The sequence below is a fragment of the Miscanthus floridulus genome, chromosome 10, assembly GCF_019320115.1.
Source record: "Miscanthus floridulus cultivar M001 chromosome 10, ASM1932011v1, whole genome shotgun sequence".
NCBI lineage: Eukaryota > Viridiplantae > Streptophyta > Magnoliopsida > Poales > Poaceae > Miscanthus > Miscanthus floridulus.
In genome coordinates this window covers 73,336,546-73,349,184 of record NC_089589.1, presented here as the reverse complement: position 1 = coordinate 73,349,184, position 12,639 = coordinate 73,336,546, and the positions used below count along the sequence as shown (strand labels likewise).

At 43.3% G+C, this 12,639-nt stretch overlaps 3 protein-coding genes across 3 annotated transcripts; all 3 read right to left on the bottom strand.

The window, feature by feature from the left end:
- Positions 1–556: 556 nt before the first annotated feature.
- LOC136484884 (uncharacterized) lies at positions 557–2,352 on the bottom strand. Its single transcript, XM_066481856.1, has 4 exons — positions 2,010–2,352; positions 1,648–1,752; positions 1,406–1,505; positions 557–1,229 (listed from the first exon to the last, which is right to left on the bottom strand). The coding sequence occupies exons 1-4, from the start codon at positions 2,038–2,040 to the stop codon at positions 1,193–1,195; spliced, it is 273 nt and encodes a 90-aa protein (XP_066337953.1). The 5' UTR covers positions 2,041–2,352; the 3' UTR covers positions 557–1,192.
- Positions 2,353–3,061: 709 nt separating this feature from the next.
- On the bottom strand, positions 3,062–5,652 carry LOC136484883 (uncharacterized). Its single transcript, XM_066481855.1, has 4 exons — positions 5,313–5,652; positions 4,938–5,057; positions 4,688–4,820; positions 3,062–4,570 (listed from the first exon to the last, which is right to left on the bottom strand). The coding sequence occupies exons 1-4, from the start codon at positions 5,320–5,322 to the stop codon at positions 4,531–4,533; spliced, it is 303 nt and encodes a 100-aa protein (XP_066337952.1). The 5' UTR covers positions 5,323–5,652; the 3' UTR covers positions 3,062–4,530.
- A 4,994-nt stretch (positions 5,653–10,646) lies between these two features.
- Positions 10,647–11,375, bottom strand: LOC136488846 (uncharacterized). Its single transcript, XM_066485647.1, has one exon. The coding sequence runs from the start codon at positions 11,373–11,375 to the stop codon at positions 10,647–10,649; it is 729 nt and encodes a 242-aa protein (XP_066341744.1).
- Positions 11,376–12,639: the final 1,264 nt, after the last annotated feature.

The following is a 12,639-nucleotide window of genomic DNA, read 5'->3' as shown; positions in this document are numbered from 1 at the left end:
GCTATCGTACAGTGTTTTTCTCTTACAACAAACCGTCAGCTAATCTTGAACTTTAGCTAACAATTAGCCATAGCTGATCCTAACGGGCGTATATACTGTGTAACAATGTCACTTGGTAGGCTCTTCATTCCAGCTGGACACATATTTTGAAACAGCTGCCTGTCTCATCTATGTTCAGAACTTCAGATTAGCAGATTGCGTCTGTCAAACACATCAACAGTGGAACAAGTACCTGCGTCTTATCTGCGTAGCCTGTTCGTTTGGCTGTGGTTTGTCGTAAACGATCATAAATTTCCAGCTGGAACAGTATTTTTCTCTCACACAAACCAACCAGCAGTATTTTTTCACGAACCAGCAACGATATGAACCAGCCAACCGAATAGGCTGCAAGTCTGAGTACAGATTCAGATACCCATATCAGCAGAAGTTGCATTCAGATCGTGTAAGGACACAATCCTGTAACTGACCTTACCTCATATTTTACAAGTACCATTTTCTTTCTGTTAATAGGTCCAATAACATCTAAAGTTAAATTAAACTCTAGGTACCCTTTTTATGATGTGTTCAAACTTTTAAAAACTACACTACTACTATAAACGATTTTTAGTTGATAAGATTCAGCCTTTTCTTTTCTTTTTTTTGAAAGGGATTCAGCCTTTTCTTGCTACATGGAGGCAGTAGCAATATATTTGATCATATTGAAAACCCTCTTTTATGATTTATGTATGGTTTAATTAAGTATAAGTGGTTAAATGAAATCCAGATGTTTCAACTTTCAACACATGTACAAGACAGACCTAAAAGAGCTTCAAAGTTAACTTGACGCATGTCTATATTTGTACACGATATGGCAATTCATGATTAATACAAGTTCACAATAACCGCAAGCAAAGTAAATAGCAATACACAATTGGCACTTTTTGAAATGAAAGTGTCGTTTGTGGGGGGAAAGAAAATAAATCAGCTGGTTGGATCAATTTACACTACGTGGCAGTGTTATGGATGCACAAGGATGTGTATAAATAAATTATCAAAAGTGGAACAATGAGGAAAAGCAAAAAAGTGCAGCTTCCAGAGCACAAGTTACAGTTCAGATACAGATTATAGGGCCTCATCCCAAATTTACTCCAATCCTCCTGTGCACAATTCATTGGGTGTCCCTAGCAGGGCTGCAGGAGGCAGTTCTTGATCTCTACTCCGCAGCTCCACCGCCGGCGAGGCACGGACAGCTGCAGACCGGAGACAGAGAAGAAAGAAACAGATTAGAAGTTAGAACCACTGATCAGTCGGCGGTTGCTACTAACGAGAAGTAAGAACGTCGATGTGAAGTTATGAACTCGACATGTGGTGCCTAATTAGGTAAGTTCCTTGTGTATATATAGTGGTAATCAGAGATTAGGATTACCATTTGGCCAAGAAGCTTGGTGTGCTCTGCTTAGTGGTTTGCTGCGGCACTGCTTCTTGTTGCTGCTTGTGATGGCTCCCCGGACGCCCAACGAAGTAATCTTACATTCGGACAAATAACATAAATGGGTCCAGTTTTTAATTTGTCAATGAAACAGCAGTCCAGCAAACTGAGCAACGATGTGTGCATGTCTGGATCCATTATACGAATGAATGAGTTGAAACGGCAAAGCATGAACCTACCGCCAGGAGTTTGGGCGGTCGCCGGGTTCTGCTCGCCGGCGGCGTGTGGCGGTTCTTCCGTCTTCTCGGCGGCGTGGTTGGTTGGACGGCCTACGAAGTAGCCTCCTGCACCAACAAAGGATTAAGGAAAACAGAGTTTACTGTATCTGCACCGCAGGAATTGAAGACAGAGCAGGGGAATCAACTCGACGATTTCACCGCAGGAGTTGAAGCCGGTTAAGAAGTGATGATACAGATACCACAAAGAACGGTACTCGCTGTTACTCTCGCAGAAGTGGATGGACCATCGATCATAGATAGAAGAGCTGACTAGTTTGAGAGAGAGAGAGAGAGAGAGAGGGAGGGAGAGAGAGAGAGAGTACCAGGAACGTCGCTCTTCTGGTCGCTGCTCATGGCGGATCTGCCGGCGGCGTCTTCCCCCGCTAGCTAGCCTCTCCCGGCGCGGCGATAGCGGCTGGCAAGACGAGACGGCCAACTGGCCAAGAATGCCACAAGCTCAGACGAGACGACCAAGACGGCTACAAGTCAAGAAGAGAGAGAGAGACTTTTTCAAAGAGGGACAGAGAGCTCTCGCCAGACTGGCAATGATTCAGCTCCCGCACAACCTCAATTATCCTCCGAAACAATCTTGGCTCAAAAAATAATTATCCAACTAAGGCCCCGGCCTGGCCGTGGAATCTACTACTAGCTGCTATTGCGAACTTGAGATGGCAAAGAGCCAAAGGTTTGGACAGCAGAATCTTGGTTGGACACACCACAACTCCTTGTCTATCCCAGTGACTGTAATCCCAGCGACAGGGGCGCCTACCGCCTACGTAACAAGGCATCAGCATCAATTGCATGCTGACCTCCGACAAACCAACCATACCGATATATGGTACACACGGTTTGAACATTTTTAGTATAATCGCCTTGCCACTTCCTCCGTGGTAGCAAAATATTGCAGCCACAGCAAGATTCTGAATATTTTCACGGTGTATGATGCATATGCCCAACACTGTTGATCTTTTTTCTTAACCAATTTTCTTGAATAGCCTAGGCTCACTATTTTAATTGAAGAATTTTTTTAAGAGTTACTACCTTCATTCCAAATTATAAGTTATTTCAATTTTTTTGGAGAGTCTTGGCCCCGTTCGCTTGATTGATAAGCCATGGCTGAAAGTACCGTTGGCTGATTTGTTGTGAGAGAAAAACATTTCAAGTTTAACCAAAATTATAAAGAGAATTAAAAAAATTTATGACATCAGATAAATATACTATGAAAATTTAACAAACAAAGACTCTAACGATACTTATTTGATATCATAAATGTTAGTATTTTATTATATAAATTTGGTCAAACTTGAAATTTTTTGACTTACCAAGAATATTAGAATGACTTATAGTCTGGCATGGAGGGAGTATAATTTTAAGTGCAATGGTTTTTTTATTTGGAATTGGTAGGGATTATTTGTAGTCACATCCTTAACTACCTCTTCGCAAAAAAAAAAAAAAAACTACTTGCCTTTCCGATTTTCATAAACGAAAATACGAAATCAAATCTTCAAGCTAGTAAACCAAAGAAATCAGAATGACACCTCTTTCACCAACAAAGTCGATGTTGTGGGGAAAAACATTATTAACTCACATGATCAAGGGAAATCCGCATTCTAATAAATAAAACAAAGCATGATATTGATAGCTAAAGCATTAGTTCTGGAAAAAGTCAATAGCTCATGTAAGGCCGGTCTCAGTGTAGATTTCATGCATATTAAATAGTGTGCCACATCATCAAACTAAAGCTTTTGCATGTATCAACAGTAGAGAGAAGAAAACGTTTCGTAAGGACAAAACTAGTCAGCGTTGTTTTCCACACGTTGGAAAACGGATGAAACCTGCACTGAGACGGTTCCGTTCGTGTCACCCGATCCGCTGTGGCTAGCTGTGGCAACGAAGCTGTGCGCTGATCAAGTAGCCGCGTCAAATCTCTTACCCTTTCCGTCAAATCTCCGTGGCCCACCTGCTCCCCTTCACCTTTGTCCATTCCGTCAAACCTCCATGCTCCCCTTCACGTTCCAAATCTCAATTTCTCCGATTCTTTTTATTTTTCTTTTGCAATTGTTTATTTTGTCTCTCTAGACTGCACGGGTCGATGAATATGATTATAGATATAAATATAATATGCTGTGTGAAAGTGTAATATTCTATGTGTCTACGAATACTATATATATATATAATATAATGAATTTGTGTGAAAGCGTAACATTGTGATGTGCTAGTTTTAGAAAATATAAAATAGCTACATAGTTCACATGACACAATTGATCATAGCACATTACAAAAATTAAATGTTGTAAGTAGTCTATGAAAACAGTGAAATGAATGTGTGCACTGAGAGTATCTGTTTCATTCACAGGCCCCGTTCGCTTCGCTGAAAAAACAAGCCGAAACACTGTTTCGGCTAATTTGTTGTGAGAGAAAAATATTGTTCCGACTGAAAAAATAAGCTGAAAAGACAGATTATAAGAGAAACGAACAGGGCCACAGTTACCAATGATGTCTCGTCTTGAAAAGAGTGGGATAAAACCTCCCACTAGACTGACCTAAGAAACAGGAAGCCACGCATTTGAATTTGTAGTTCCATTGAATATTCAATATTTCTGCATCAATCTAAAAAAAAATTCAAATGTACAAAGGAAAATATCAGCTTCTTTCACGTGGCCTTGTTCACTTCGTTTATAATCCGTATTTTTTCAGCCAACGAACAGTATTTTTCTCTCGCAGATCTAACCAACGATAATTCCAGGTATCAGCCAAGCGAACATCTCCGATCCGTCCAGTTTACTTGAATTGTCGTCTCTCCCGTTGACTACGATCGATCCGCGGCTGCAACTGCTCTCAATCTTATTGCTCGGCAACTCGACTACCACCGATGCACGGGAAGCTGCAGCCGGAAACGGAGAAGAAAGAGATTATATATCATCCATCACTAAGTAATTGTAATGCGAGTTGGAATGGTATCTGTAGGTAAGTTGCTCTGACGGCCAATCAATCGAATTACCATATGGCCAGGAAGCCGGATCTGTTTGTGTGAGCAGGCGGCGGAGATGGAGCTGGCTCTGGCTGTGCTGGCTGTGGCGTCTTCTCAGGGCTCAGCGGGTGACCCACGAAGTAATTGTAATTGTGTGTTGCTCCTGCGAACACGAGGTTTATTAGTGGACAACAAACAGAGCAAGTCGAGAGACTATATCTAGCTCATCAGTTCGAAATGCATCGTCAGTAACTAAGTTAGCAAGCAAGCATGGACGGACCAGGAGTTTGGGTGCTAACTGGAGTCTGCTCACCGCCGGCGGGGACCTGAGGTGCTTGTTTCGTTCCCGGCGCCGGCGCCGGCGCCGTGTACGTGGCTGGGTGGCCGACGTAGTAGTCCTCTGAAGAGCAGAAAGAGAAGAAAACGAGCGTATGGCAGGCTTTAGTCGCAGGGGATACAAATACAAGTCGATGCAATTCATCGCTCGCAGGATGCAACAAATTCACTCCTAGCTAGCGCTAATTTCGTCTGTGAAAGAGGCGGAAATAAGATCGATCATATATAACTAACTAAACGATTCAGTCATTCAGATGGGTTGAGTTGACCAGATCATGAGAGAGAGATCTATTAGATAGAGAGAGATATGATCACTAACTGCTGCTCATGGCGGATGTGTCCAGGCGATCGATCAGCTAGTAGGTCCTAGGTGCCACCGCCGCTCCTCGCCGATGGGCGATGGCTACGAGCCACGCGACAGAGCCGAGATGAGACGACCAGCAGATGCAGAGCAGGGCCGATCGAGGAGACAGCCGGCTGCCCAGCTGGAGTTTGTAGGAGAAGCGGGGGACGACGACGCCTTGTCCAGGCTGGAGCTGGACCGAGCTCGCCGTCTGCGTCCACACGGTAGCTTCCAGCTCTATCTCATCTTGGCTTTGCTAGTGTGAAACCGCAGCCCGAAACTAAGGCCGACTACACTTTGTCGGCGGGTGGCAGCAAAAGCATCCGGCGATGGGAGTTGCAGGTGCTGAGTGCTGACCCCTCTGCCTGCTACTTCCACGCAAGATCAATCGATCGCCCGAGGAGGGTGCCCCGCGCGTCCCCTCTTTCGGCATTTCTGTGTCACATATTATGATGACTATTACTAAGTTGCTTTTTCTTAAGGAAATAAAGTTCTATAATGTTTTCACCAATAGGGATTGTTGTTGACTTCTTGTTGTAGACAAGAAAGAAAATAAAGATGGACCATAAGCTAAGGGCAAAAAAAAAGAACATTCACTAAGGATACTCCCGGTGAATAGTATAATGTGTCATCGTGTGCAAGATTGACACGGCATAGCAAAATGTCACTAGATTCATGTCGAGAGACAGCACCTCTAATGCTATCTCCTCCATTCATTTTTAATACGTGTATTAGGATTTATAAAAAATCATTTATGGATGTACTTTGACCATCATTTTCTCTTACACATGATCAAATCGCCATGATGTCAATATCGTACTACGTATTAAAAGGTCTTTGAAGTACAATTCAGTTCGTATAACTTTTAGAGTAAATTTCACTAGCTTGTAATGAGTTCTTATCTAGATCTCGGTACTCTCAAATTGCATATCAAGATCTCTAAGCTTTGTTTATTGTGCCTAAATCTCATCCCCTATGTCTACAACGCTGATGTTGAGTGCCAGCGTGGATGTTTCTGCCCACGTGCGACTCAAAATAGGTGGGGGTAGGGTAATATTTGTAGAGAACCACTTTGACTTAGTGCATCTCCATTGGTAGTTAAAATTTTCTTCCCGGAATTATTGAGTTTTCCAAGTCACCAAAAAGTATTGGAACCACCAAAGAAAGGTTTCTCCAACAGTTTTTAAAAAATCACTCCTAAAAGATAGAAGGTAATTTTTACATCAGGAATTCCAAACTATTTCTAAATCACCCTAACCACTTTTATACTTTCTTTCTCCATTGTATATTTGTATCAGGAACCCTGTACTACTTCTTATTCGTTCCCACATCCTTCCACCTTAGATTGGCCCGATGGATACACGTGCATATTTATCCGCGTGATGGGGTCGATTTTTCCAAGTGCCAAAAGATTGGGAGGTGGGATTGTGAGTGTCGGTGTTTTGAGAACCGACCAGTAAATTTAGCGCCGCGCTGCTCAAGGGATTCGATGGCTAGCACTTAGGATACAGAGAATTTATACCAGTTCGAGACGAAGCCCTACGTCCAGTGAGTACGTGTTCCTCAATGTAAAGTGCTCTAAACGTCTTACAACAGGGGGTATGCAGCTAAGGTCCTACTGGTAGGAAGAGCTCGAGGAAAGGGAAATCGATCGTTTGGAGGAAGGCCTGGCTCTCCTTATATAGTCGCGGGGGCCAGGTTACATGCAGAAGCGTAGGGTTCTCTCAGCCCGAGTGGCCAGGAGCTCAAGAGAGGGAGAAGCTAGTTTGCTTGGACAGCAAGCCTGCCAGTCTTGTCAGCATGTCTGGGCATGGTCGTCGAGAGCTTACTCGTTACGCCAAGGTGCGTCGTACCACAGCGACATTGTGCCGGCCATGGCGGAGTCATGGGAGTGGTGGTTGTTCACCAACTCCCCTACTTGGCGTTGGCTTGCTTGTTGGTGTCGTGGCCTTCGTCCTCGCGTCCGCTTCTTTGGGAAAGTCATGGTACTGTTGTACGAGAGGAGTGGCTGCCCATCATGGGCTGCCTACTCCCCAGGTCGAGATCCCGTTGCCGCATCCTTATATGGTCAGGTCGGGGGCATAGGATCCGGTCTGAATGGGAGAGCTGGCTCTCGGTCGTGATTCCCATGCTGTGGTAGTTGGGATCATACACCCGTCCATGTCTTGTCTGTCAGCGGGGGCGCTGACTGAGGTGTCGCTCTACCCCAGGGCCGGATGGTCAGAAGGGTTGCTGTCCTCTTGTACTCGGTGGAGTGCGTGCGCGGCCCGTCCGGGTAGGCGTATTGAATGCATCTGCCCGCCTCTCGTCCCTTCCTTAGTGGCTAAGGCAGAACGTGGTCAAGGGCACCGCGTGGTGCATGGTCAAGAGGTGGGAGAGGTCGAGACGAGCCTCATACAACTTGGGCGAGAGAGGTCGGAGCAGGCCATGTTTTGCTGGGCTGTGGCTAGCCGGGCCGTCCTTAGTGGCTCTTGTGACCGTGCTTTGGGGTGCCCCGTTTATATAACCCCGACAAGGAGTTGTTCAAAATGTATTTTTTTAATCTTGCCAAAAATCATGGATTGAGAGATTGTTTTGGGAACTCTCGGAGATGCTGTGAGACCCTGTTTGGATCCCCATCTCTAAACATTATTAGCCACTGAAGTTTTTTTTTTGAACGAACAGGAGGGACTTGCACCCCTACTGAAATTTATTAATATAAAAAAGCAAAACAGACAGATAGGACAAGAAGTCCAAAGACACTGAAAAAACAAGCTAAAGAGATGGAAGATGAAACTAGAGCTCTAGAGCTCAAGATTTTTAGTGCTCAAGAGACAAAAAAAGGAGACAAAGAAAATAAAAAGGATTACACAAACTGCTCTAACCATAGACTAATCTGAGGAAGATACTTTTTCTTTGCGCGAAGTATAACTAAGCCAAAGACATTTCTGAAGATATGCTTGCAATGTTGTGGAGTTGGCTCTTCTCCTCTGAAGATTAAGTTATTTCTCACTGTCCAGATGCTCCAAGACATAATGATAATAATCTCCATGAAGAAAGGAATGTTCAGTTGAGCTTTGAAAATTTCCAAGATCTGGAAAGGCCCCTGAGATTGAGGGACTGTCAAGCCCAACAAATTCCAACACTCTCTTGCCAAGTCATAGTGTAAGAAAAGTATCAACTGTCTCCTCTACTGAACTGTCACATAAGACACAATCATAAGATTGCAAGAACATACTCTTTCTCCTTAGAATATTTCTTGTACCGAGCCTATCTTGTGCCAAAAGCCAGGAAAAGACTTTATGTTTGTGTTGACAAGAGGACTTCCAAATCCAGCTGGACTTCCAAATCCAGCTGAAGACTGGATGCACTAATGCTAAGCCAGAAAGCTGCTTATAAGCTTTGGCACATGAAAAAGCTTGGCTACCCCAGATGTAGGACCAAGCATCATTGACCCCTGAAGGCTGAAAACTATTCACTATTCCCTCAAGCTAAAGGAACTGCTGGTAGGCTTCAACTGATAGTGGTAAGTGAAAGTTCTGAATCAAGGATTGGCTGTTCTTAGCTGCTTCAACTGTCATATTTGGATTCTTAGCAAAGGAGTAGAGTTCAGGGAAAGCATGCTTTGGTACTTGATCGAGCCAGAGATCATCCCATAATAAGCAGGAGGCACCAGACTGAATGGAAATTATGGCCATACCTTTATATTTGTCCAGGAGTTTAAGTATGTCCCTCCACCAGAAAGATCATTTTTTAACATGACTGGGGAGTTTACCATTGCCATAATATTTTTTTCCAGATCAACTGAACCCAAGGGATATCAGTTTTGTTGAAGAATTTGTGTAAATTCTTGATCAGTAGAGCCTCATTCTGTGTCTTCAAGTCAAGAACCCCCAAACCTCCCTCAATCTTTGACCTTGTGACTAAAGGCCAGGCAGCCTTTGCATTGATTCTATTGCTTTCATCAGAGCCTCTCCACAGACAATGCTTTCTATATTTATCTATTTGTTCTCTGACAGTGACATGCATGAAAAAAGTACTCATGGAGAATGTTGGAAGAGCAGTAAATACAGAATTAGTCAATTGCAATCTTCCAGCCTGTGATAAAAAAAATTGAAGTATTGACTAATCTTCTCTCACATCTGCTGACAATTGGCAAGAATTCTTCCACCTTTGGCTTTTATCAGACCCAGTGGCAGCCCAAGGTATGTAAAAGGCAGTGTGCCAGTTGAGCATCCAAAGGCAGTGTTCGGCTGGGATTAAAAAAACATTGTTCATGCTGGAAAACATTGTTCATACTGGAATGTTGTGAGAGAAAAACACTGCTCCGGCTGAAAAAAAAGAAGCCGAACAAGCCAGCTTCTTTCCCAGCCGAACACTGCCAAAAGTTCTGGCCAGATGTGGATTCAGAGAAAGAGCTGAGCAAAGCTTTCAAGATAAAGAGCTGTCTGGCACACCCTTCCATGATAACGAGGGTATCATCCACATACTGCAAAATTAGGAAATCACTAGAACATTGCAGAAGAATTGGCAGTTTGAGGAGATCCATCTCTTTAGCTCTGTTAATAATTGATTGGAGAAGGTCTGCAGCTAGGACAAAGAGCAAAGGAGAGAGGGGGTCACCCTGTCTAACTCCTCTTCTACAGTGAAAGACCTTTCTAGCTACTCCATTTAAAAGAATAGATGATGTACCAGAATTAAAGATGGAATCCATCCAAGATAACCATCTCGGTCCAAATCCCTTTGCTCTCATAATCTCAATCATGGCATTGTGCTCAATCATGTCGAAGGCCTTTTCAAAATCCAGTTTTAGAATAATCATCTGTTTCTTGCTCTTGTGACAGATATGCAGGTACTCAAAGGTCCATGCCAAACAATCCTAGATTGTTCTTGACTTATTGAAGCCATATTGATTCTTGTGTACAAGTTTTGCAATGAGGGGTTGGAGTCTATTGGCCAGAATCTTGGTAATTTCCTTGACTGAGGTATTAAGTAATGATATAGGCCTGAAATCTGCCACTCTGGAGGGAGCATCAACTTTAGGAATGAGAGTAATGAAAGATCCATTGATACTCCTAGGGTAGATATTACTCATGGAGAAGGCAGCACCCAAATTATAGAAGTCTTACTTTATGATATGCCAACATTTCTTGAGAAACTCATTATTAAACCCATCTGGTTCTGGGGATTTGTCACTGGGAAGAACCCTGATAACCTCATCAATTTCAGCCTCGTAATAGGACCTTCAAGAATGGTTAGGTCTTCATTTTGATCTATCAAAGAAGACAGATCAAAGAGCATTCTTTCAAAATTAGAAGTTCCCAGTCTTTCCTAGAAGTCATTCCATAGGAGGCTAGCTTTCTGCTCATGGCCATATAAAACAGAATCTGAATTATCAACTAAGCTAGTAATCATGTTTCTTCTATGTCTGATTGATGCATTAGCATGGAAGAACTTGGTGTTCTCATCCCCAAGCTTCACCCATTTGATGGTTCCTCTCTGCCTCCAATAAAGCCTTTGCTGGTGAAGCAACTCTGACAATTTCTCACTGATCATAGCTTTGAAATTCCATTCTTCAATTGATAGGTCTCTCCATTCTTCAATACAGTCAAGGAAACTGATTACTAGCTTGATGTTTACAATTGTCTGCTTCAAATTTGAGAGTTTAGATTGCCAGATCCTAAGAGCAGCTCTCAGAGCTTTGAATTTAGCAGATAACAGAAGTGCAGGATCAGTTTGAGGGAACTGCCCATTCCAACATGCCGCCACTAAGGGCAAGAAACTGTCATGTTCCATCCAGAAATTCTCAAATCTAAGGATCTTGCTTTTTGGGACATTGGTTCTAATGTCAATTACACAGGGCCAATGATCAGATGTTTCCATAACCAGGGATCTAGCAGTTGTATGAGGGTAGGCAATGGCCCAAGCATTAGAGGTGAAAAACCAATCTAACCTCTCAAGCAAAGGTGGATGCTGCTTGTTTGTCCATGTAAATCTTCTTCCATGAAGAGGAATTTCAGTCAGCCCCAGGGAACTAATGGCATCATTGAAAAGAAGCATCTTTGAAATGTTGCCACGAGGCCTATTCCTGTCTTCATGTTTTCTCATCAAATTGAAATCACCCACCACAAGCCAACAGATATCATCTGGCATTTGAATATTACTAAGCCAATCCAAAAAGTACCTTTTTCCTTCAGCATCACATGGACCATAAATATTGGTTAGGACCCAACAAGAGTTGTTGTAACAAGAGGTAAACTCCACTGACAAAGCAAAACTATTTCTGAAAATTTCAGCTCCCACAAAGACTGCACTTTTCCAAACAACTAGGATACCTCTAGAAGCCCCAATAGAGGGAATGAAGCAAAAACTGTCAAAAGAGGGGGGGGGGGGGGGGGGGGGGGGGGCAGAAAAGCTTGATGAAGAGAATATCAAAATTCTCTTTCTTGGTTTCCTGGAGGCATACCACATCACATTCACTTTCAGTCACTTTATTTTTGAGGGACTCCCACCTGCCCTCAGCATTAAGCCCTCTGATATTCCAGCACAAAACATTCCAGGATTTACTACTATTTCTAGATTCCATAAAAAACACAGATAAGAGTGCAAAAGCCAGGCATACATATGCTTAACATAAGTACACAGTCTGGCCATTTTAAACCACCAGCCACACAAACCATAGTTTTTGACTTCAAAATAAAAAGAAATAAAAGCTGCCCAAGGGTGCCCATCTGGGCCAAAAGCTGTCCACCTTCTTGGGCCATCTTCCTTATGATTTGCTGGGCCATCGTCTTCAGGGCTTGTTCGCTTCATCATCATCGATATCTTCAGCTGGTGAGGGCTCCACTGCAGACTTGGTCCCCACAGGAGCAGTCTTCTTCTTCTTGGAAAGGACAGCGTCAGTTAAGGATTCAGGATCCATATCACAAAGAGAGGATCCCAACTTTCTAATGGTCTTGGTGGAGAGTACTGGAGGGGCTGCATTACAGCCCAAACAATTCTTATCACGGCATTGTGGATCCTTGAAGCCTCCTTTGTGCCTTTTGATTCTTGGGCTCCTCCTCACTTGGGTATCCACAATAGCAACTTTCCCCCGGGACTTCTATCTGCTAGAAGGATCAAGCTCACTGTCCAGCACATTGACAGCAGACTCAGCACTATCAGTTCCTTTCAGCTTTACCTCAGTCCCCTTCAGTTCTTCATCTTCCATGTCAGCTACTGAAGTTTAGATCTTAAGTCTCCGAACATGTGGGCTAAAATTAGATCTGAACTTTAGCCCACCCCTTAAAATGCCATTAGAGCATTAGACCAAAAATCTGAGCTA

Bases quoted from the DNA above. Each gene is read 5' to 3' on its own strand.
- LOC136484884 (XM_066481856.1), bottom strand. From the start codon at position 2,040: ATGAGCAGCGACCAGAAGAGCGACGTTCCTG. The intron at 1,753-2,009 runs GTACTCTCTCTC...TTGTTGGTGCAG, and splicing joins CCAGAAGAGCGACGTTCCTG to GAGGCTACTTCGTAGGCCGT. The intron at 1,506-1,647 runs GTAGGTTCATGC...TCCGAATGTAAG, and splicing joins GACCGCCCAAACTCCTGGCG to ATTACTTCGTTGGGCGTCCG.
- LOC136488846 (XM_066485647.1), bottom strand. From the start codon at position 11,375: ATGCTTCTTTTCAATGATGCCATTAGTTCCCTGGGGCTGACTGAAATT.
- LOC136484883 (XM_066481855.1), bottom strand. The intron at 4,821-4,937 runs GTCCGTCCATGC...TCGTGTTCGCAG, and splicing joins AGTTAGCACCCAAACTCCTG to GAGCAACACACAATTACAAT. The intron at 4,571-4,687 runs GTAATTCGATTG...TTCCGGCTGCAG, and splicing joins TCCGGCTTCCTGGCCATATG to CTTCCCGTGCATCGGTGGTA.